At 52.3% G+C, this 23,504-nt stretch overlaps 1 protein-coding gene across 1 annotated transcript in view; it reads right to left on the bottom strand.

The window, feature by feature from the left end:
- Positions 1-6: 6 nt before the first annotated feature.
- The window catches only part of Hspg2 (heparan sulfate proteoglycan 2), a gene marked incomplete at its 3' end in the record, with an annotated part of 83,857 nt that continues 60,359 nt past the window's right edge, over positions 7-23,504 (bottom strand). Inside the window, exons 31-57 of the mRNA XM_017802049.1 lie at positions 21,110-21,159; positions 20,749-20,843; positions 20,391-20,531; positions 19,867-20,058; positions 14,069-14,161; positions 13,715-13,795; positions 13,344-13,574; positions 12,049-12,162; positions 10,713-10,840; positions 10,522-10,608; positions 9,159-9,235; positions 8,879-9,046; positions 8,670-8,780; positions 6,226-6,326; positions 5,960-6,140; positions 4,422-4,547; positions 4,160-4,312; positions 3,941-4,083; positions 3,510-3,645; positions 3,275-3,429; positions 2,863-3,013; positions 1,982-2,127; positions 1,753-1,888; positions 1,178-1,329; positions 914-1,049; positions 668-819; positions 7-36 (exon numbers count right to left, since the gene is read on the bottom strand). Coding sequence (XP_017657538.1) covers positions 7-36; positions 668-819; positions 914-1,049; positions 1,178-1,329; positions 1,753-1,888; positions 1,982-2,127; positions 2,863-3,013; positions 3,275-3,429; positions 3,510-3,645; positions 3,941-4,083; positions 4,160-4,312; positions 4,422-4,547; positions 5,960-6,140; positions 6,226-6,326; positions 8,670-8,780; positions 8,879-9,046; positions 9,159-9,235; positions 10,522-10,608; positions 10,713-10,840; positions 12,049-12,162; positions 13,344-13,574; positions 13,715-13,795; positions 14,069-14,161; positions 19,867-20,058; positions 20,391-20,531; positions 20,749-20,843; positions 21,110-21,159 — 3,466 coding nt within the window. The remainder of the gene's footprint in view (positions 37-667; positions 820-913; positions 1,050-1,177; positions 1,330-1,752; positions 1,889-1,981; positions 2,128-2,862; positions 3,014-3,274; positions 3,430-3,509; positions 3,646-3,940; positions 4,084-4,159; positions 4,313-4,421; positions 4,548-5,959; positions 6,141-6,225; positions 6,327-8,669; positions 8,781-8,878; positions 9,047-9,158; positions 9,236-10,521; positions 10,609-10,712; positions 10,841-12,048; positions 12,163-13,343; positions 13,575-13,714; positions 13,796-14,068; positions 14,162-19,866; positions 20,059-20,390; positions 20,532-20,748; positions 20,844-21,109; positions 21,160-23,504) is intronic.

The following is a 23,504-nucleotide window of genomic DNA, read 5'->3' on the forward strand; positions in this document are numbered from 1 at the left end:
GGACACCTGGTACAGCCGCAGCAAGGAGCCATGGGTCTGGTCAAAAGAGGGAGGAGTCAGGGGGAGTCAGGACCCTAACACAGCACCCATAACCTGCAAACTGCTGCCCCAGGGCTTGGCTGCCAGGTCTGGGTGAGCCCTGTTCTTGTCCTAGGAGTGGGGGCTGAGTGAGAGGAGCCTTGGGTGTGAACCTTCCCAAATTGCACTAGTGCAGAGGCACACATTGCTAAAGTTAAGACCCTGTCCGGCAGTCACTCTGACCATTACCAATACTTTTTTCCTCAGAGGCACATAAAACACTGCATGCTGCGGTCAGTGGGATCTAAGCCGTAACGCAGGACACTAGCTGACAACTGTGATGACAACAGCTCAGGATTGCCTCTCAGTGCTCTGAGAATATGCCACTGAACCTGATCCTGCAACAACTCTCAAAACAGAGACTCCTACCATCTTACAGACACTGAAACTACAGCACAGGAAGGCTGAACAACTCCCCTAAGGTGGTAAGCCAGGACGTGGCAGAACAGGATTGACACCTAGGCTGGCCTGATCTAGATCTTGGGTCTAACCACTGCAGGACACACTTGTGCAAATGGGGCCCAAGCTTCCAGTCCTCTCCACCACCCAGAACCCACTCTTCTTGACCCGTTTGCCCCCTGCCCTCTACCTGGTGCCGGGCAGGCAGGCTGCCCCCACGCTTGTGCCATGAGACCTGGACGTGGGCCTGTCCCTGAACCACACAATTCAAATCTAGGGTCTGCCCCTCGGCCACGTGGGAGGAAGAGGGCTCAATGCGGATGGGTGAGGTGTTACCTGGGGCTGGGGGATAAGAGGCCATGGTTACACAGGTTCTCCAAGGCCTTCCCAGCCTCTCCTCCTTTCACATTACAGTCCAGCCCAGTGCTCCACTTACGATAGGCAAAGTTGGCCCCCTGGGTGCCTGTGACTGTAACTGTGATGGTGGCCTCCTGGCCACTGCCTGCCTGACAGACATACTCTCCCGCGTCCACTGGGGAGGCCTGGAAGATGTATAGGCGGGAGCCACGGACCTGGGCAGCCATGACAGGGCTGTAAGAGGCCTTCCGAGAGTCCAGCAGGGGCCCCATACTTGTCCCCCAGCCAGTGACCCCTATAGCCCACCACCCATGGCCCCTGATGGATGCCAGGAGCCAAGTACCTGGTGCCGGGCGGGAAGACTGCCACCACGCTTATACCATGTGACCTGTGAGTGGGCCTGCCCTGCCACCATGCAGTTGAGATCCAGTGTCTGCCCTTCAGCCACCGTGGAGGATGAAGACTCAATTCTGACAGGTGGGATGGGTCCTGGGGCTGTGGGGATAGGGGGAGGGTAGTGGATGCTCTCCAGGAGACAGGGCAAGAACTGCTCACCTGCAGCTGGCTTAGCCCTGTGATCTGGGGCCAGCCCCTGTCTCCGGGGTTTGGTGACCCTGCCTTGAAACCCTCAGCTCAGTAACCCTGTTAGAGGACGTAGGGCAGAACCTCACAGCAGGGAGGAAGAGAACCAGAGATGAGGCAGTGAGGCTAGGAGGGAGGAAAGGGAAGCAGGAGCAGAAACAAGGGAGTGACGAGGCCAAGGACAGTGAGACGAGATGGTGCAGGTAACTCAGGGTAGGGCCCTGCAGCCAGAGCTTGAATGGCCTCTGGCCCTAGCTAGTACAGGAGTCACGTGAACCTCGTTTCCTAGAAGGTTTCAGCCTCTTGCATCTTTCTGTGTCACTGGGATCCACTCACCAGGGATGGAGCCAGAAGGTTCAATGGTGACCAGGACAGAGGTCTCTATGTGTTCAGAGCCAAGGACCACATGGCACACGTACTCGCCCGAGTCAGCAGGGGATACTTGGTGTAGTCTCAGCAGGGGGCCGTGGGTCTGTGTGGATGGGATGAGTTGGGGGTTGTGCAGGGCCCAAGTGCCCCTAGCCATCCATCCCCTCTAGCAGGCTGGCCCTGGGAGCGGCTCTACCTGGTGTCGGGTAGGAAGGCTGCCTCCACGCTTGCGCCATGTCACTTTGGCCTGTCCAGGCACCACACAGTTTAGATCCAGGGTTTGTCCCTCGGCCACATGGGAGGAGGAAGACTCAATGCGGATGGGTGGAGTGCCGCCAGTAGCTGAGCACAGAGAGGCTGGTTAGAGGTCCATCCTTGAACCTCACTGACAGCCTTGGCACAGGGCTTCACTCAGAAGGACTGATGGGAGTCTTTCAAGGACTGGAACAGTCGTTCTGCCTTGGCATGACCAGTTGAGAGAGCCCCTTCCTTCCACACCTCCAGCTCCGGGCCTATCTGCCCTCAGGACCTCGAGGTGACAGGCTGCAGACACTCAAGGGATTTCTCTGGCAGGCTGGGCATGAGGGTGCATAGTAATGATGCCGCTCCCTTCCCAGAGCACTACCCTAGTCTCCCTACACTCTCCACTGGCCTCATCTAACCTAAGCATACTCTCACTTAGTAGGTGTTCAAATCACACTCACAACCAACAAGTAACCTACAAATGGTATGATCTGGGACAAGGAAATTGAGGTCCCTAGAGGTTAAAGAACTAGTTCAAAGATGATAAAGGACACGGTCAGGATTTGAACTCAGGTCACCCTAACTCCTGGCTCAGTGTGGCCAGTGACATTGCTATTTACTGTAAGATTCCGAAGTAGTACTCTCACTAGGGCCTGAGGTAAGCTGGATGGAGAAACATTCACCACATTCCCAGCCCTCTGGCTCCCAGAACCAGTGGCAGAGAGTCACACAGGACACCTCTGTGTCCTAATGGCCCTGGAGAGACACAAGCACCTTTCCCTGAAACTGGAAGAGCCTACAGCCCTGCTTCTCCCAGCCCCACTGGCACCTCACCTGGGGTGTAGCTGGGGCCCAAGTGGGTGCTGTGGAGAACAGAGACCACAATGGAAGCTTCCTTGGGTCCCAAGTCACTCTCCACTCGGCACACATATTCTCCAGAATCTGCTGGTGAGACTTGGGGTAGCCGTAGCCGGGAGCCGTGGACCTGGACCAGGTGGGACAGATGTATGTGAAGGATGGGGCTGTGGTCACCGATTCCTCAAGGCCTCGGTGGTTCAGTCATCCAAATCCCAGGCTCTGCACTCTGAGCCATACATGCCAGGCTAGGAGCTGGGAAGGATGGAACTGCCCTGGTCCTGTAGCATGGGAGTGCTGGGAAGCAGAAGGCATGCCCCCTGCACATAGGACACCCCTAGCCAGAGCTCTTGCCCCCTAGACTCTCCCCCAGGCTGGGAAAACCTCCTACCTGGGCATGGGGAGGCAGATTGCCCCCTCGCTTGTACCATGTGATCTGGGTATACGTCAGCCCCATCACTGCACAGTTGAGATCAAGTGTCTGCCCTTCAGTCACAGATGGTGATGAGGACTCGATCCTGACTGGCAATGAGCTAGCACCTGAGGCTGCAGTCACAGTATTGTAAGTACACTTTAGGGAGTCCTGGCTCATCCTCCCCATGTCCTCAGCCCCAGAGGCCCCTTACCTGAGAGTACCACCACCTGAATGCGGGCCTGGGCGGTGCCTGTGGGGCTAGTGGCCACACAGAGGTAGAAACCAGCATCGGCAGGCGTGATGGCTGGGATGACCAGTGTGGGGATGTCCATGTTCTCTGACCGGGCCTGCCACATGGAGACAGAGCTCAGGAAGGGGGAGGGAAAGGTGTTTGGTCAGGGCAAAGAGGTATAAACAGGGCAGACTGGGGAGGAACAGGCACCAAATCAAGGCCCAGTGGGGCTCCAAGGACCATTAAATTTGGGGGGTGCATAGGATAGGGCAGTGAAAAGGAAATGGACTGTCAGGGAGACTTGTTGGGGTGCAGGGAATGAGTTGAAGTATAAGGAGCCTAAGGAGAGAGGAGGAATGGAGGGGCAGGTGGGAAGTGCTGGACCTCTACTGAGCTTCACATCAACTCACCTGTGGGGGCAGACTGCCCGCCTCCTTCTTCCAGGTGATGCTGGCACTGGGCACACCTGAAGCTCTACAGTACAGCCTGACGGTGCGGCCCTCATGCACCTGTGTTCTCTCAGGACTCACCTGGACCCTGGGCCCACTACCCCCTGTAGACAGAACTCCATGAGGACACCTCTCTGGGCCACTCCCAGCCCCTCCCCCACCTCGACCCTGCCACCTTACCATGCACCTGGAGCATAGCCCTGGCCACTTGCTGCCCAGCACTGCTGAGGGCACGGCACAGGTACTGGCCCTGATCTGAGGGTTCAACCGCTGGCAGGCGCAAGATGCCACCAAGAATCTGAGCCTTCTGAGGGAGCTGGCCGCCAGGACCCCCTGGTGTAGAGACATGAGATCAGTACCCCATGGGACTAGCTGAGTCCTGCTCCTGTCCTCCACATCCAGAAGAGCTGGAGGCTGAGTGTCTCTATTGCTGTGTCCTTACCTGTCCACTCCAGGGTGGGTGTGGGGTTCCCTGTAGCACTGCAGCGGAACTCAGCCAACTGCCCAGGCTGCACGGTGAGCTGTGGTGGGTGGATGGAGACCACAGGAGCAGTTGAAGTGCCTGAGACTGACAAGGGAGGAACAAGGAAATGTGGTCAGGGTCCAACTCACAACTACAGCCGCTTTGTCACCTTCTGCTGCTACCCTAGCTCTGAACAGCCATTTGTCCATACAGTAACCAGACAGAGCTTTGAAAATACCAGTAGCATCTTGCTGCTTCCCTACCTAAGACCTGCCCATTGCTCCTTTCCTTCCCACCTTCCATCTGTACGTCCAATCCCTCAGTTCTTCTCTTTCTCCCAGTAAGGGTTTCACAATGTTGTTCAGACTCCTTGAACTCACAATCCTTCTGCCTCAGTCTCCCAACTGTTAGGATTAGTGGCATGTGCCACCATGTCTAGTTCCTATGACTTTTGTTTTGTTTTTGTTTTTTGTTTTGAGACAAGGTCTCTGTAGCCTCAGCTGGCCTGGAACTCACTATGTAGATTGGGTAGGCCTTGATATCACAGAGATCAGCCCGCCTCTGCCTCCTGAGTGCTGGGATTAAAGGTGTGTGCCACCATGCCCAGCTTCCCATGATTTAAAAAAATATGTATTTATTTTAGTATGTGTGTACAAGCACGAGTGCATGGCAGGTACCCTCATAGGGCAGAAGAGGGCACAGATACCCTGGAGCTGGAGTTACAGGAGGTTGTAAGCTATCTAACATGAGTGTTGGGAATTGAACTCAGGTAGTCTGAAAGAGCAGCAATACCTTTAACCCCTGAGGCATTTCTCCAGCCTTCCCCTGACTAAACTCCCAACTCTGACCAACCCATAAATTGCCTGTTTTTACCAAACAGGAACTTCAAGTTCCTATCTACCCTTCCTCCTCCAACTCCAGCCAGGTTGGCCTTACTGCCCCTCAAATTCACAGACATGCTCCTGCCTCAGGGCTGTTGCACATGCAGCAGGTTCTGCCAATAACAGTGCTGTGCTGTTCAGCTCTCTAAACTGACTCAGTACCTTCTTCAGATCTCTACCTAGATGGCACTCCTTAGAGAGGTGGTTCCTTGAGGCAGCCACAGTACCCAGTCTATTTCTCCTTTTTTTTTTTCCCAATATGTAGTCCATACCAGTCATGATATGAACTCAAGGTCCTCCTGCCTCAACCTCCTGAGTGCTGTGATTACAGGTCTGCACCACCACACCCAGATCCCCTTCACTTCTTGCTCTCTGCACTGGTCACTCTCGTCCCTAGCACTCATCACCATTCGAAAGTATCTTATTTCTGTTCCCTCACTAGAGTCACCTCAACTAGAACACACACTTCAGGAGGAACAAGAACTTGTTTGTCCTGTGCCCTGCTTTTTTAGAGCCTAGACCTGAGTCTCAAATGCAACAGTTGCTCAGAAACAATTCATGCATTAGAAATAGCCCATAGCCCTAGTGGGTGTGTAGGGAGAACCCTGGGGCCACTCAGGTCACAACAAGGCATACCCTGCACGTGGAGTGTGGCTGTGCCCTGGTCCATGGCGAACATGTTGGAGCCAGTACACACATAGGTTCCTGCATCACTTGGCTGCACGTTCCGAATGGTCAGGATGCCGTTGAAGTCCATGGCACGTGAGGGCAGCTTTCCATTGTGTAGGCGGGTCCACACCAGGGTATAGGCGGGAGACTGCAGTGCAGGGTTGGGTAAGAGGCATGCATGGGTTCAGGGAACCTAGAAGACAGACTTTTCCACCCCCTGCCTGCCTGCCCACCTTGCTCTTGGCTGTGCAGATGAAGGTGACGTCAGCTCCAGGGCGCACGCTCTGGCTCCGCTGCTCCTCCACCGTCACTATGATGGGTTTGCTAGGAGCTTCTGTGGATGGGAAGCCCCCAGTGAGTGGCCCCATTCTGTGTTTTCTTTTTTTTTTTTTTTCAGTCTTTTTGAGAAAAGGTCTCCCTATAGCCCCAGCTGGCTTGGTACTCCCTGTGTAGACTAGGCTGGCCTTGAACTCACAAGAGATCCTCCTGCCTCTGCCTCCTGAGTGCTGGAACTAAAGGCATGCGCCACCATGCCTGGCTCTGTGTTCTATTTTTGTGTCACATCCTCCCCCAACTCTCTCTCCCCAAGGTCTTATATATCCCAAGCTGGCCTCAAACTCCTTATATAGCAAAGGATGACCTTAAATTCCTGATTCTCTTGCCTCTGCTTCCCGAGTGCTGGGATTACAGGTATGCACCCACTCCCCTACCTGATTTTCACATGATGCTTGGGATCCAATCTGGAGCTTCATGCATACTAGGTAAGCCCGCCACCAACTGAGGCACATGCCCAGCCCACCTCCTGGACATCTCTCCCTTTGAAGTCCAGGTGGGATGGCATTCCACTCCCTGGTACCTCCCTGCGGCTTCCTGGCTGAACCCCACCACCCATGTCTCTTGCTGCTGGCACCGAGAAGCCTGCCATGCACGTGCAGTGTGGTTAGTGGGAGCATTCTGGCCCCAGTGCATCATCCCAGGCCACAAATGAGCTCTTAACACTTCTCATTTCACTGCAACTGGCTTCTCCATCTGTTTCCAGTTTCCAGACAACAATTTCTCGCCTCCTCCCATCTCCCGTACCCTCCCTACCCACGCTTCCATCTCACAGCCTATGGCTTCAACTCACACTCTACGAGAAAACAGAAACTCCAGTCAGGCACGTTCCCATCTTCATCTTCCCAAATCCCCAATCCATGCCCCCACATACCTCCCGGGTCTTTGCCCCATCCCACCCTGCAGTTCAGAGCACCAGACCCCTTCAGAGGACATCCTCTTTCTTATGCTACATCAGTCTCTTCTTCCTGCCATTGGCGTCACAGACCAACATGTTCTAGAATTTTCCATGTCTGAAAATGGCTACTTTAGCCTCATGCTTTACCAGATACTACCAAATTGGTTGACTTCTCTTCAGAGCCAAAACCTTATTTTTTCTAGACAGGGTCTTGCTACCTAGCCCAAGCTGGCCTCTACCTTGTGACACTCCTACCTCAGCCTCCTGAGTGCTAGCATCACAGGTATGAGACACTACACTGTTTTCAGAGCCAAGGCCCTTGGAAGAGCTCCCGTATGCCCCTTGCGTCTACTCCGCTTCACTCCCATTGAGCTTCTGCTTTCTTCTCCACTGTCAACCATCTTGTCAAACTTGACCTCCCAGGTCATTTCTCTACCTAGTGGTGATAGTAGGTGAGCTGGTCTCCCAGAAGCCCTTGCCCCTGCTCATTTCTGGACACCCCTCCCCTCCCTCAGTTCCTCCCATCTCACTGTCTATTCCTCTGACTCCCTGCTCTTCCTTTCCAGCTTGACAGTTTAGCCTTGGAGCTCCTTCAGGCACTGGCCTGGGCCCTCTCCTGTAGGCATACTCCCCGGGGGTGGGTTTATCCTGCCTCAGCTTTCCACACCATCACAGTACAAAAAACTCCCGAATCCAGTTCTCCCAAAGGCCTTCTTTCCCAAGCTCAGCCTCATATCTAAGAGTCTGACCAACAAGCCCATCTGGGTATTTCTCCTAATACCTCAAACCTCCCCAAGTCCAAAGCATGCCTGAGACTCCTCCTTCTCATTGGCAGCATGAGCTGCCAGTGCCATACCATGTGCCCTTACCCAGTCACTCCAGTGCCCCCGTCTGACTCCTACTAGATGCTGTAAGTTTCTCAGCATGAGGTGCCAACTGTGCACGTGCATATGGTTAGAGAGAAGCACAGAGAAAGTACTGCTTCTGGAACATGCCTCAGCCAATGGCCAAGAGCAGCTGGTGTTCACAGACCAGGGCTGGGTGACTCTGAGGTTCCCAATTTCCTTGGTCACATTAAGTCATTCAGCAAAAGCTGCGTATGGTGGCCAGTCACTCGATGACATCCTTGCTATTGGATGCTTTCTCTTCCCTGTTCCCTCCCACCTCCTCTCCTCAGTCCTATCACAGACTCTGCTTTGCAGTGTGGGATGCTAAATAAAAGCACTTTCTAGCTGGAGCCTTCCTCATCTTGGTAAAAGGCACCCAGATCCCAGGCAGCATCCTTGCCCCTCATCCTCATGGATCACAATGTGTCCTGTGGATTTTCTCTCTGAAATAGGTTTGAATCCATCACGTCTCCCATCTCCACGAGGCCTCCAGGCAGGTAACTACTCCATATCCCAGCCTAGAAGAGGTACTGGTAGGGACAGAGAAGCAGAGACTCACCAGTGACTAGCAGCTCAGCCCGGCTATTGCTGGTATGATGCAAGTTCCGGCAGGTACAGATGTAGACACCAGCATCAGAGGGCTGCACACTAGGGAAGTGGAGCTCAGAGCCTGGTGATAGGAGGGGCTTGTCAGGGACCAGCTCCACATGTCCCAGTGTGCATGGGATAGGGCTGACACACAGTAGAGAAGTCTGGGGCTGTGCGTACCTTGATGTCGCTGCTGAGCGCTGCTGGGCATGGGTCGCCCATCCTCTCGGGACCAGTAGAAGTAGTGGGGTGGAGTTCCACTGACCTGGCACCGTAGGGAGTGCGAGCCACCTTGGGGAACCACACTCCGAGAGGGATGGACCTGGACCACCAGCGAGGCTCCCTCTGCTGGAGTGGGAAAAGAAGCCATTTAGCCAGGAGGGCTCCAGCATGCAGCAAGTATCTCAGATACTGCTCTCCCAAAGCCTCAGATGCCCAACCTCAGCCCCGTATCCCTCACCCGTGTCCTGGTCTCCCTTCTGTGGCAAACACTGGCCTCCTTGCACGTTGGGGTTACCCGAGTAGCCTGAAGCACACCTGTCAGGAGGAACAGGAACCAGCTCTGTAAACCCCAAGGGACTCAGTGCCTCATGGTAAATTTGGGAAGCCAACTCCCCAGTGGGATGAGGAGAAAGCTCATGGCTCTAGAAGGGCTCTGGGGACCTGAGAGGCCCCAACACTGGGCCTCAGTGAACTGAGACAAGAGAGTATAAGGGAGTTGCTAGCAGGTAGGGGAATGAAGGAGATAAGCCTGCTATTCTCCAGAGAAGCACTCATCCAAAGAAATGCTTATTTGGCTACTATTTGCTGGTCACTGGCCTCGGTGTGGAGCTACAAGGAACATGGTGAGGGCTCTGGTCTTGTGGACTAGCTGGAAACTCAGCATGGAAATGCTATGGAAAACAAGAGCGAGAGAAGGGCACGAGGGCCACAGGGACCCTGAGAGGAGTGTTAATCCAGAACTGAGGTCAGAGAGGTTTCTGGGAGGTTGGGGGTGTGTATGCCTCTCCAGGTCCCTAGAGCAGGCTGCATGCTCCTTCCAGAAAATTGGTCATCTTTGGAAACACATATCTCATGTTCATTTTTTCAGGTTGCAGACTCTGTAGGGCTGACACAGAATCTGTCTACCACTTTATCCCCTAATGCCTCAGCACATGGCATAGCATACAGTAGATGCTCAATAAAAACATGGCAAGCCAGGCATGGAGGCCCATATCTGTCATCACAGCACTTGGGAGGCTGAGGCAGGAAGAGTGAGGTTTCAGGCCAGCCTAGACTATACAAAGTTGGAAGCCAGCTTAGGCTGTATCATGAGGTCCTGTCTCAACCTGCCCATTCCCCAAAAAAGTATGGAATGGTTACATGGGGTTGAATCTTGAAGACCAAATGGGAGTTGGCCAGAAAGGGGAGGGTTTGGGGGGTAAAATTATACACAAGGAAGAGCACATCAAGATCTGAACACTAAGAATTCAAGAAGCTACCAGACATGGTGGCACACACCTGAAATCCCAACACTGGAGAGCAGGGTAGAGGAGGAGGCTACTTGGGCTACATAGTGAGTTTAAGGTCAACCTGGGCTACATAGTGAGACTCTGTGTCATAACAAACAAGAGCAAAGCAAAAAACCCATATCATTCAAGGAGTTTGGCCTCGCTGGTATGTGACGTGGGATGAGCCTGCTTGTACACCATGAGTCTAGAAGGGTTCTGGGCAGGGAAAAGACATGATCCTAGTAGAGCCTTTCCTGAGCCACACCATTCAGGGCTCCCACTTGGTTGTTATCGTTCACCTCCTCCCTTCCCCCATCCTGTCTGCAAACTTACTGCTCGCAGTACTGGCCGGTGTAGCCGGGTTCGCAGGCAGTGCAGCGGTACCCCCCAGCTCCCAGGCTCTCACAGGTGCGGGAGAACCTGGGGAAAGGGGAGACAAATATTAGGTCATTGGAGTCCCCTCCCCATCCTACCTCCCACCTTCCAGTGGGAGTTCACCCTTGGATTTGGGTAAGGGCACCCACATGTTCTCTGGGTTGGTCAGAGGGCAGGCACAGGGCTGGCAGTCCTCAGGCGTCCCGGCTGTAGCATCTCCATGGTAACCAGGCGCACACAGCTCACAGAACTCTCCGGCAGTGTTGTGCTGACATTGCTGTGGGGTACAAGGGTGTCAGACACCAGCAATGAAGCCAAACTGACCAAAGGCCTTCAGTGTAGCAACCCCTTGATTTAATCACTTGATCTGTGGACTTTTTTTTTTTGTTGAGACAAGCTCTCACTATGTGGCAGATCTCTGAGATCGAGGCTAGCCCAGTTTACATACTGAGTTCCAGGCTAGTCAGGGCTACATAGTGAGATTCTGTCTCCAAAAACAAAACCAAAAAAGTATATCCAGAGTTGAGTGTGGTGGTGAAAACCTATAATCCCACTCACTACTTGGGAGGTGGAAGCAGGAGGATCAGGAGTTCAAGGTCATCTATGGCTACATAGTGAGTTTGACTCAGGAAAAAAAATACATATAATATATATCTTCACCCCACCACCCAGATGGCCATCAAAAGGACAACACTGATCATATTTTTTACATTTTTCTGTTAAAAACCTGTGACAGTAAAAGAAAGCAATTTGGGCACAGAGCCTTGAAGATAAAGGCTCATGGTAAAAACATGTATAGTGTGTATGGGAGGTGTAGAGTCTCCTCCAAAGAGAGTCATGTGTGTGGTATTAACATAGTGTGTTGTTTAGGGCTCTGTTAACCACCTATGCCCTGACCATGCATCCAGGAGGCCATATACACACAACTCTGAGAAGTGTATAGAAAAATTTAAATATTTGCACAAGGTCATGGGCTTGATTCGCAGCACCACAAAATAAAAATAAAAATACGACAAGAACTATAATCTGCCTTTGACAGATAACACCTGCTATTTGGTAGAAGAAATGAAGAAAGATGGCTCAGAGGTAGAGCACTTGTTGCTCTTGCAGAGGACCTAGGTTTGGTTCAAGCACCCACAGGGCAGTTCATAATCATCTGTAAGCCCAGTTTTAGGGAATCTGACACTCTCTTCTGGTCTCTTCCACACATGTGGTATACATATACACATGCAGGCAAAACATTCATATACATAAAATAAAAATAAATGCATCTAAAAAAAGAAAGGAATAATGACGAGCACAGAGCCACCACTTTCTTTACAAAGAAGGATGGCAGTCCGTAGTTCAGCCTCCCCACCATGTCTACATGGTCCACTGGCCTGGGCGTTGTTTCTTGTGAACTCGCCCACCTTACCAATGAGACCCTTCCCCATTCCGCACTCAGCCCAGCAGCTCACCCCTGGCCTAGCCCTGCTTGCATCTTACCGAGCAGGCACCAGTCTCCGGGTGACACAGGTCCGAGTGGCCGTTGCATTCACACAACTCACAGTGACCAAGGTAGAGCCCACTCCCAGTGCGCGTATACCCTGAGGCGCAGTCCTGAGGGACAGAGAAACATTGGTCTCCGATTCCCACAAAGCTGTGTTTAGGACAGGAGGCTGAGTCTGCTGGCTCTCCTGCGGCTCTTTAATGGGGCATCCCAGGTCAGCCTCCAACTGCAACCTCTCTCAGCCGTCTGTCCACCTCTCATCTTCACTCCCATCTCCCATAGCTCCAGAAGCAGGTAGAGCTTGGTATGCCCAGTAGTGTGTGAGCTTAGTGTTAACAGGAGTGCACCCAGAATGGGAAATTGTTTCATCTCAGACCCTTGTTCCTGAAAGTTCTGGTGGGAAAGGTCTCTATGGAAAAACTTCACAGCTATGGAGAAGCAGGCTGGGGAGACTAGGGAAGGTTGGGACCCCTGATGTTCCTCCCTCCCTCCCTCCCTCCCTCCCCCCCCATTGGGTGTGGGGTGTGTGTGTGTGTGTGTGTGTGTGTGTGTGTGTATGTATGTATGTATGTATGTATACATGCATGTGGAGGCCAGAGGTCAATATCAGGCATCTCAATTTCACCCCCATATGTGTATGTGCCACAGCACAAGTGTGGAGGTCAGAGGGCAACTTTCCTCCCACCATGTGGGTCCTGGGGTGACACCTGAGATGAACATTCAGTTGGTCAAGTTTTTTTTTTTTTTGAGACAGGGTCTCAGGGTCTTCCTGTAGCCCTGGCTGGCTTGGAACTTACTACGTAGACCAGGCTGGCCTTGAACTCACAGATAGGCCAGGAGAGGCAGAGGCAGGTGGATCGCAGTACCTACAGTGCTACCCATTCCTTACTGTGCACCTGAGGTATGTCCCTGCTCTGCTCTGTTTGTGTGGGTCTTCTGGTCTCCGGTGTGCAATCTGAGGGTATGGGCTGTATCCTAATTGCTAGAGATGCCCCAAGCTTGAGGCAGAGTGCCTCCTAGTGATTAGTATGTGCTAGAATTTGGAGTCCATCAGATCTGGGCCTCAAATTAGTTTTTGCCGCTCACGGGCTGCATGTCTTCGGTAAGCCACCTATCCTGTGGCAATTCTTTTATTAGTTAAAGGTGTAGCTTGGCTGTGGAGGGAATAACTGCAGTAATGTGGAGGGTAGGGGTCACCTGAGTCTGAGAGCAGTCACAGCCTATAGCAATGGTTACTGACCAACAAGATTGTGGCACTAGAGTGGATTTAGCCAGCCATATACTTACTTACCTGGCAAGACAAACCAACATAGCCTGGGGGACAGCGGCACTCCTCCACCTCAAGAGCTTGGGGTCCACTAGAGGGACCCGGCTGGGCCACTTCCAGGCTCACAGTGCTGATACTGGCTGCCCGTGGCACTGAAGAGAACGTAGCCCGAACTAGGAGCTCATCCAAATCTGCCAGTGCCATGAGCAGGTGCTCACGGGTGGCTGGCTGCCCATCCGGCCGCCGCCAGAACTCCTGGGTGGGGGGACATCAAGTGTGGGTGAAGGTCCTGGGCTTGGACCACTGCTTTTGCAGCCTGCAACCCTTTGCTAAGGGGAGGATGGGCACCAAAGTCAGGCTTCCTTGGGCTGGGGGCATGACCAAGGGCCACTCACTTCTCGGAAGATGATCTCGTAGCTTCTCCTCTCGGGGCCATGCAGTGCTGGCTGGGAGGCTACCAGCATGATGTTGTTGCCCTGAAGAGACATCAGCAAAGTTGGAAGGGACACTCAGGGCTCCTAGACACAGGAGATGCCTGCCAGCTCCGGGCTTTCCCAACCACTTGGCCTCCCATCTGTCCACACCCCTCAGCCTATGTGCCTGAGAGTCAGGTACGCACCCACCGCCCCCATGGCCAGCAGCCAGGCTGAGGCCTGGGAAGTGGCCAGCTAGACCTTGGGAAGAGGCTCATATTTGGTCAGCTCCCGCCTTCCCTTCTGCACAGGCCTTGGACTCTAATAAAAGCTCACCGTGATCTGGATGTCGGGGTCAGAGAGTGGGCTGCCCTGAGGCCCTGATGTGTAAGAGAGGGTGTACCTCAGCTTCCCACCATAGGCTGCTACCTGCAGAGAGGAAAGAATATACAGGTGAGGAACCAAGCTTCCTGAGGACTTTGGCTCCTGTGTTGGACCCTCACCCCAGAGACCAGAGCTTGGCCTGTGGTTGCCTGGGAAACGCCCTTTCCTCCACCAGTCCCTCCCCAGTCTCACACATGATGAAGACCTCCTCCCCCTCCCCAACTTCCTGGCAATTCCAGACAATAAGCTCCAAGTCCCTTTTCATGCATAGGCATTTCCCATAGAGTGACTGGGGTACAGACAGTAACCCCCCATGAGGAGGCTGCCAAGGTTCAGAAGTTTTCAGCCCAGGGCATGGGGCTGCGGGGACCCTGTGGCTGTGGGGACCCTATGGCCTCGACTCCTGGGCAGCTGGCTTTTGGTTTACCCAGAATTTATTTCCCACTGTCTGTAAACTATATCCTTGTCTCTTTGAAGAATAACTCTTCCTGTACATGCAGGCCCCTCCTCCTCTGCAATAGACAGCAACCCAGGTCTGCCCAATCGCCAACAGTTCTTGTGGATGGGGTCAGACAGTTATGTAGAGTCAAACACAGACACGATGTGGCCATGTGCACCTCTCCCCACCTAGGGATGGACCAGGGCACATGGTCTTTTATCTAGGACAGAGAAACTCCCGTCAGCCATCAGATGGGAAGGTACTGTATAAAGCCAATTGAGAAAAAGCTGTAAGGAGCCCCTGGATCCAGCCATGCATGATACTAGATATGCCTGAACCCTACAGTTGCACAAATCAATACATTCTTTATTGTGGACGAGCCAGCTGGACTTGGTATCTGTAGGCATAACTGGAAGAGTGTTTTTGTTTCTTGCAAAGGGCTTTCATCCTGGCAGATGAGGCCCCAGCTCTGCCCACTGGACTTTCCTTTCTCTCCTCCTTCACCAGGGCAGACAGCCAGCTGAATATCACACAGCAAAGGGGCCACTTCCACTGGTTTACATGTGTTCATTCAGTGGGTGAGCACTTATGAAGCACCTGCTGACTACATGCCAAGGCCCAGAGTGACAAAAGTCTCGGGGCTGCTATCCACCAGCTAAGGGTGTGGTAAGGAACTCAAGGGCATAACTAGATTACAACTGAAACAACTGGTTTCCTGTTTGCACTGGATGCCAGCGAGTTCATAGCCATGTCTGGAACCAGCTTCCTAGGAGGTGGAAGGCGTATGCCACACAGGAATGAGAAGAAAGGAAGACTACAGTGTGAAAGGCTTGGGCTCAGACGCCAGCTCTGCCAGCTGCATATCCATGGACGGGTCACTTCAGCTCTCTGAGCCCTACTTTCCTCATCTGGACACAGGAGTAGAAATCAGACTTTGAAGGTACCATGAGGATTATGTAACAACATAACAACACCCTCAGTGTCCCACAGAGAACACATGTTGATGCAGCTCTCCGTTACTTCCGTACCAACCCTGATAACCCCACTTCACTTCCCCGAGGCCTGCCTGCCTGGCCTTTGAAAACAATCTTAGGAATATTATGCAACTCTGTCTCTTTTTTTCTTCTTCTGGTGCTAGAGACCAAACCCAGAACCCTAAGTGCTCCACCCCTGAGCTCAACCCCCAGCCCTCGTTATAACACTCTGAAGAGGCTCTTTGTGTCGTGTGGGGAACAAGGTGGCAAGGCCAGAGCACTGTCAAGACTAATGTGAAGGGTGATAGTGACAACAGGACTGTTGAGATGACTCAGTTGGTAATATGCTTGCCTCACAAACATGAGAACTTGAGGTTCTCCCCCCCCCAAAAATAACCCCACATTAACTGGGCATGGTGGTGTGCACTAATCCCAGCACTCAGAAGGCAGAGGCAGGCAGATCTCTGTGAGATCAAGGGCAGCCTGGTCTACATAGTGAGTTCCAGGCCAGCTGGGGCTACACGGAAACTCATCTCAAAAAACAAAAACAAAAACAAACACAACAAAAAAAACCCACAAAAACCAGAAACAAAACAACAACAAAAGCACATTAAAAAAAATAGCTGGATTTGGTGGCACATGCTTGTAATCCCAGCACTGGTAAGGAGGAGAGAGGCAGATCTCTAGCCAGCTTCATCTGCTAGGCAAGTTCCAGGCCAGTGAGAGACCCTGTCTCAAAAAAGGGGATGGTGCCTCTTGAATGACACCTCTTGAAGTAGTCCTCTGGTCTCCACACATAAACATGTGTACATGCACCCCAGTACACATGCATACACCTGCACATACATGAACATAAACACACACATACAAAAGACAGTAATACACAGAATGCAGACTGGTATCCAGACCAATGGAGGGTTCTGGGAGGCCAGCACCACACTTCCTCTGTAGGGGCAACACAGCATTCTGCAAGTGCCTAATAAGTGCACACCAAGCACAGGGAGAGGGGCTGCCCCATCCCCCACCCTTTGAAGATTCTTTGACCACCTGCAGCATTCCAATCTGGTTACCTTGTCCCCCAGGAAGGCTCGGGGTAGCTGCCAATAATAGAGGCTCCCGGGAAGCAGAGAGAAGCCTTTGTAGGAGAGTGAGAACTAAAACAGAAGGGCAAGAGGTGAGAGCGGGGGCAGACACCCCAGCAGGGTCCCAGAGCCCCTGCCCCAACCCGGCAGCATAGGTCCACCCTGTTCTCTGGGCTGCCTGCTTTCCTCTCTGGACAGGACACTCCAGGTCGGCATGATCTTGGTCAGTTTTTACCAGTGTGTCCTTCAGGTGGACCTCAAGATTAATGGGGCATACTGGTAAACACTAAAAAACTTAGTGGCCATAAATAAAAAACTTAGCCAAAGGGCTAGAACTGTAGCTTAGTTGGATGTGTTTGCCTAGCATGCATGAAGTCCTGGTTTTAATACTGAATACGGGATAAATGGCATGGTTGCACACACCCAGTATCCCAGCACTCAGGAGGTAGAAGCAGGAGGACCTTCAAGATCATCCTTGGCTACATAGTGATTTTGAAGGCATCCTGGGCTGAATGAAACTGTCTCTCTTTCACATATACAAATGTAGCTGGATGTGGTGGTGCATGCCTATAATCTAAGCACTTGAGAGACAGAGACAGGAGGATCAACACAAGTTCAAGGCCAACATGGTCTATATAGGGAGACACTTTCTTAAAAAAAAAGGTCTACATAGGAGGCAGGCACCGAGTTATTCCAGCTTTCAAGAGGCTGAGGAGGAGGATCCTGAGTTTGAAGTCGGCTCAGGCTTCAGTGAGACTGTCTCAAAACAAAAGCATAATTATAATGGAGTTGGTATATGGTGGAATCAAGGGGACATCTGAGGTCAATAATGGTCCAGGGAGTGTCAGGAAATCTCAACCTGATTCAGAAATGATTGTAGACTAGAAAGCACAGTGGATGGGTCCCTCAGTGAGTGATCGGTACATACCTGAGAACCTGCTGGGGACAGAGAAGTGAAGGAGGAGGAAGAGGAGGAGGAGGAGGAAGAGAAGGAGGAGGAGGAGGGATGACTTGCTCGCAGAGCGGAAGCAGGCTGGGAGTGGGGGTGAGGGCGGAGCCCATGGGGAGGGGGAGGGGGTTGGGCAGCAAAGTTGGAGAGGAGCTGCCAGATCTCAGCATCCATCCGCCTCTGGGCCTCATCCACCTGGGGGACCAGGAAAGGAAGGACAGAGGACAGGGGAGAGGTACAGAAGGACACCCATGAGGCTCTACCTTGCCCCAGGCTGTGCTAGCCCTACCTAGCCAGTCCCTCAGTGTAGTTCACCCATGTACCTGTGCTGATGCCCCCGACTCTTCCATCCTTGTGCCCTTCACCTTCTCACTCTTAGGCATCAGGTGGGGATCCTGGGATAAGTAGCTGACTATGAGCTGAGACTACTGGGGAGGAGCCCTGCCAAGGGTGCCCAGTAAGGGAGAGGCAGAAAATTCTGTGCAGCAAAGGTTGGCAGCAAGTAGTGTGTGAGTTTGTGGGGAAGGAGGACTGTCCACAGTACCAGCCTGTGCCATTCTATGGTGTTTGTAGAATACTGGAGAAGGCTGGGCTGCATACTGGGCCTGGACAGGCAGGGGGAAGGTGGCCCATGAAGGCCAGGGTCTTGGTTCAAGGACTGATTCCTAGGGCCCCAGATGCAGTCTGCCCTGCCAGGCCCTGAGTTACCTGTGATGCCTGCTGTGCCCGGCCCCTGACCTCTGTGGGCCCCGGGATCCTCCCTGCTGCCACAGCTGCCCGCCACTGCTCCTCTGAGAGGGTTGTACGGTTCTGATGGATGGAGGTCACAGGCCAGCTCAACCTCACAGGGCTCAGACCTAGAGCCATGGGGACAGTCTCTCCCCATGGACATGGTGGTAGGAGGGCCACACTAATTGGTGAGGGAGCATGCCCCCTTTTGTGGCTGGAACACAGGCTTACTCCAGGCTACTGGAGGGGCACATGCATGGAGGTTAATGATGACTGCCTGCAAGGCGATACATGGGGAAACTGAGGGGTCAGGCATAGTCACGAGCGTTAGCATTAAGTTAGTTTTCTTAGCCTCAGACCTCAAACTGTTGGCACCAGAACCAGACCATGTGGCTGGAGGGGCACAGAGTAGCACACACCTCTCTAGGCTCTCATGGTGACAGTACAGCCCTTGTCCTGGATACAGGGCATCTCCTATGCAGGGCTAAGGGAAACCATGAACACACCATGCAAGGTACTCCCATTTCACACCATTCAGCAAAGGGGCATACCTGGTGAGCCCGGCGCAGCCTCGCAAAGTATGCCTCCCTCTGTGAGGCACCAAGAAGTGCCAGGGGAAGAGACATAAAGGTCTGAGGGATGCCAGGAAAGAAAGAATGGAGAGGAAGAAGACACCAGAAAGCAGTTGGGCTGGCTAGAGGGCTGCCACCTGGATCTGTCCAAGAAGCAGTGACCAGGAGGCCCCTGGGCCTCACTCCTGAGCAGACTGGGGTATGGCTGTGGGAGCACTGGCCTCAGTCAGTAGGGGTTCCCATGCTGACTCCTGCTTCCCCTGAAACCATGGCCATGACTGTTTGAGGAGCACATGTAGGCAGGCTGCCCTGGAGTTCACCTCTCAGCTCTGCCCCTTATGACACCATCCTGGGCACCACTGCCTCCTTAGTAGGCCTCATTCCAGAGTAGAAAAGATAAGTCCTTTCTGACTAGCCCAGGCTTTGAAAGGCAGCTCTGACCTGGATGTGAATCCTACCATTGCCACCCACTAGTTGTGGGGCTCAAGTAAGTTCCCTGACCCCTCTGGTTTTATTTTCCTCTGTTAAGAAAGGCAGTGGGGCTGGCTGGTTCATGCAGTGGTGACTTAAGATGCACAAATGAGTGTGTAGTCACAACTCAGTAAAAAATGACCTCTTGAGAATCACACACACCAGCACCCAGTACCCAGCTGCAGCATGGATGAGTGCACAGAGGAATGACTGAAACCATCTCACTGTGCAAGTCCTGAGACCTGGTCTGAAAGTTCAATCATCACCAGCTGAGCACCCAGTATGCGTCAGGCAAGATCCAATCTTCCCAGCGACTCTGAGCTGGGAAAGTCAGGTGTCCAGCTGGTGAACATCTGCTGAGATGCAGCCTGAGGTCTGCTGGACCCCAAAGGCCACACACTCATGATGTGGCAGCCACACGGCAGACCACGGCAGATGAACTTGTGTCTGAGTCTCTGTTGACCTTGTGCTTGACAAGGGCCTGGCTTAGAGTTGGCACTCAGGGAGGGGTTGCAGGCCCCACTCATGTCCCACCTTGTCTCCCTGGTATGTCTCTGGCAGCTGCCAGTAGAAGGATTCATGGCCGAGGTGGGCAAAGTTGCCAAAAGAGAGCTGGGCCCCTTCGGGCACTGGTTCCACGGTGAAGCCCCCTGTCAAGCGGCTGTTTCGCTGTGGGTTCACCAGGGCAAAGCCTTGGAAGTCCCCAGGGGCAAATCGGGTGGAGATCTGGAAACAGAAAGAAGAGGTGGGGTTAGCTAGGTAATGGAGCAGGCACCTCAGGGGTGGCTAGGGCATAGAACAATGTCAAAACAGGAGGACATGGGGCTTGCTGAGACCAGGCTAGGAGGGAAACGACATCCCCAGGATCTCAGGAGGATGATGCAGTGTGCTCAGAGCTGATGTGAGGAGTAACAGAGGCCTGGGGAGGTCTTGGTAGAGGGATCAAGCCACTGGGCTTGGTGCTGAGTAACACAGACTGGGAGATCTGGTGTATCCTGGGCAGCTAGGACCCAGGTGGGGCAGTGCTCTTGACCTGCAGGGGGCAGACTGGCTCTTACCAGGTGACGTGTATAAGAAGAGCTGGTACACTGCTGGGTGACACCCATGCAGAAGCAGGGCAGGCAGCCGTCTGGGTTGCTAGCACTCAGGTAGAAATGATGGGGCCGGCAGTGGCTACAAGTGAGGCCTTCTGCCTGAGCCTGGGGGAGACAGACAAAATGATGTGTGAGGGGACTTTTGGGGGTCTGCTGCTTCCTAGCAGTCCCTAAGACCAGCCTTCTCAACCATTTCTGGAGTTATAGGCAGTCCAGCCTACCCAACACTAGGCTCCAAGACCCCTGGGTGCCACCAGACTTTGCTCCAGGAGCCAGTAGTGGGTAGAGCTAGGCCTCATGGAAGGCGGGGTTTTGAACTGACCTTGCATTGGCACTGACCAGAGGCATCGCACTGGCTGCTGATGCTGCCCTGGGGGTCACAGCCACAGCCTGGCACTTCCGGCATCTGACCATCTCCTGAGATGGAGAGAAGGCACAGCTGGAATCCTCAAATGCACCACCAAGCACCCCAGCCCTCTCTGTCACTCAGCACTAAGAAGACTGCTGCCTCTACTTTTGAGACATAGGTGGGACCTCTTCCTACTCCCATGTATCAGGTGGAAGAAGATGAGGCACAGAGCCACCATCCCAGGGTCCCAAGGGAACAAGGGCTCTATCCTAGAGCCACCTGGAGAGAAAAGCAGTCCGACCCAATACCTTCCCAAGCCTGCAACTGTACTCACTGCGACAGGGCTGGCCTTGACTAGGGTTGCCATAGTAACCTGGGGCACACCTGCAGAGAGAGAAAATGTGGAGTAATGAGAAGCCAGCGGAGAGCCTAGGCCAAGGGGAGTTTAGGGTTGGACTCCATCCCACAGCACACCCACTTTATAGACAAAGAGATGGGTAAACAAGAACAGAGGCCAAGACCACAGCCAGAGAACTGGCTCTATTAGGCCTTGACCCAAAGGGTCAAGATCAAGGGGTCTAATATTGGGTGTGGTCATGTAAATCTATAATCCCAAGATTCAGGAGATGCAAGTAGGAAGATCAGTAGTTCAAGGTCATCCAGAACTACATAATAAATTTGAGGCTAGCCTGGGCTACATAAGATCTTCTCTCAAAATAAACAAAATTTAAAAAAGCAAGGGGTCTGGTAGGAGGACTCTGGCCTGGATGGGTAAGGGGCCGGATTGGGAGACGGGCTGCAGGCCAATGCCAAGCTGCAGGATAAGGCTCCCAAAGAAGGAGCTGACCACCTTTGAAATCCCCTGCAACAAGGGGCAGGAGTCACAGGCTGTTTATGGGTAAGAAGGTAGGGGTCGTCCTGTAACTGTGGTGGGTCACCTGTCCTCTTGATCAAGGAGTCTGTGGAGACCCCGCCAGATGGACCTGAACCAGTGCCAAGTCTACAAAGAGGAGGGTCAACTCAGAGGAATCATTTCCTCCATGCTTCCAAGCAAAGTCAACCATGGTCGAGCAGGACCTTTGACTTATCTTCACATAGATGGAACTGGTAAAAGAAAGGAGCCAGGGCTCCTCCCAAGCCCATGTGACCCCTGAGGAACAGATCCCCAAACGACCTTAAAACTAAATTGTTTTATCTGGGCCAAGTGTAGGGTCTTAAACACCCAAAAGGAACGTATAACCAAAGATTAATGGGATCAATATAACTTTTAAGAGTCCATATGTATAGCTAAAGACTACGTAACAAGAAACAATGCCAGACAGGAGATACCTTCCTTTGAGTTATTGGCCAAGGTGACTCAAGAGACTCCCAGACAGTAACCCAGCAAGGAATATTGACAACTGACTGCTGCTAGATGAGGAACTCCTGATCTTCCTAAAACAAGGATCTCTAGATAGGCTGACTAGATTCAGCAGATGGACAAGCACTGGAGAATGGCTGGGGGTGTCAACAACACAGAGGACAGTAACAGGGATGACAGAGTATGTGGGCTCCAGTATGTGGGAGGGGGGAGGCTATGGGAGGGACCCATTTGGGAAGTGGGTATGTAGATGAATAAGATTGTGTGGGATGTTCTGTATGATATACACACAGAAAAATCAACAAATTTAAAAAAAGACATATTTGAGGAGGAAGCATAAAAATTTACTTCATATTAAATAGTAGAGGTGATAAACATTACCAGTGAAATCTACCTGACGACTTTGTATCCATACTCAGGTACTAAGGATCCGAGTGTAATCGACTGTGACTAGTAATCATCAGATACATAGAAATTAAAGACACACGTGCAAACATCTGAGTGTATTGAAAATGTAGGAAACTGGCCAGGTGTGGTGGTGCACGCCTTTAATCCCAGCACTTGGGAGGCAGAGGCAGGTGGGAGGAGAGACTTTGCAGGTGGAGCTGGGAGGATAAAAGAGGCTGGGGGAGTCAAGGTGTGGACATGCTGGACTTACCGAAGGAAGGTGCTGGGACCAGGATACTGGAGGCTGTGCAGCCCAGGGAAGTAAAGGGCAAGATCTTTTTTTAAAGGTTCAAAACTCATTCAATTTTATACCTTACAGGGTTTATACTGAGTTCAATGTTGTATAACCTTATAAATTCAACTGTGAACCTAAAAATTTACAGCCACTTTTGAAAGAGATGTATCCTTGCTCTGGAGTGTGTTACTGAATATGTTAAAACTGTAATGAAATGCTTCTTCTAATCATGTGGTTATTAAATTTAAATATATTTTATTATTTTTATTTTATGTGTATATGTATGAGTGTATTGCCTGCATGTAGAGTGCACCTGTGTCATGCAGTGCCACAGAGGTCAGAAGAGGGTGTCAGATTCCCCTGGAACTGGAGGTAAGGACAGTTCGTAGCTGCCATGTTGGGTGCTGGGAATCGAACCTGGGTCCTCTGCAAGAGCAGTCAGTGCTCTTAACCTCTGAGCCATCTCTCCAGCCCCGTGGTTATTAAATTTTTAAAAAAGGAGAAAAAAATAATTCTTCAAAGCATAAAAATTTGCTCCTTAATAATTAGTAGATGTGAAAAAATTACCATTGACGTCTACCTGATGACTTTCTATCCATGCTCAGATGCCAAGGAGCTCAGAAAGTAACTGACCAAAACTAGTAATAATCAGATATATAGAGATTAGAAATGCATGTGCAAACATCT

This window comes from Nannospalax galili, unplaced genomic scaffold (assembly GCF_000622305.1).
Source record: "Nannospalax galili isolate Female #2095 unplaced genomic scaffold, S.galili_v1.0 scaffold184, whole genome shotgun sequence".
Taxonomy (NCBI): domain Eukaryota; kingdom Metazoa; phylum Chordata; class Mammalia; order Rodentia; family Spalacidae; genus Nannospalax; species Nannospalax galili.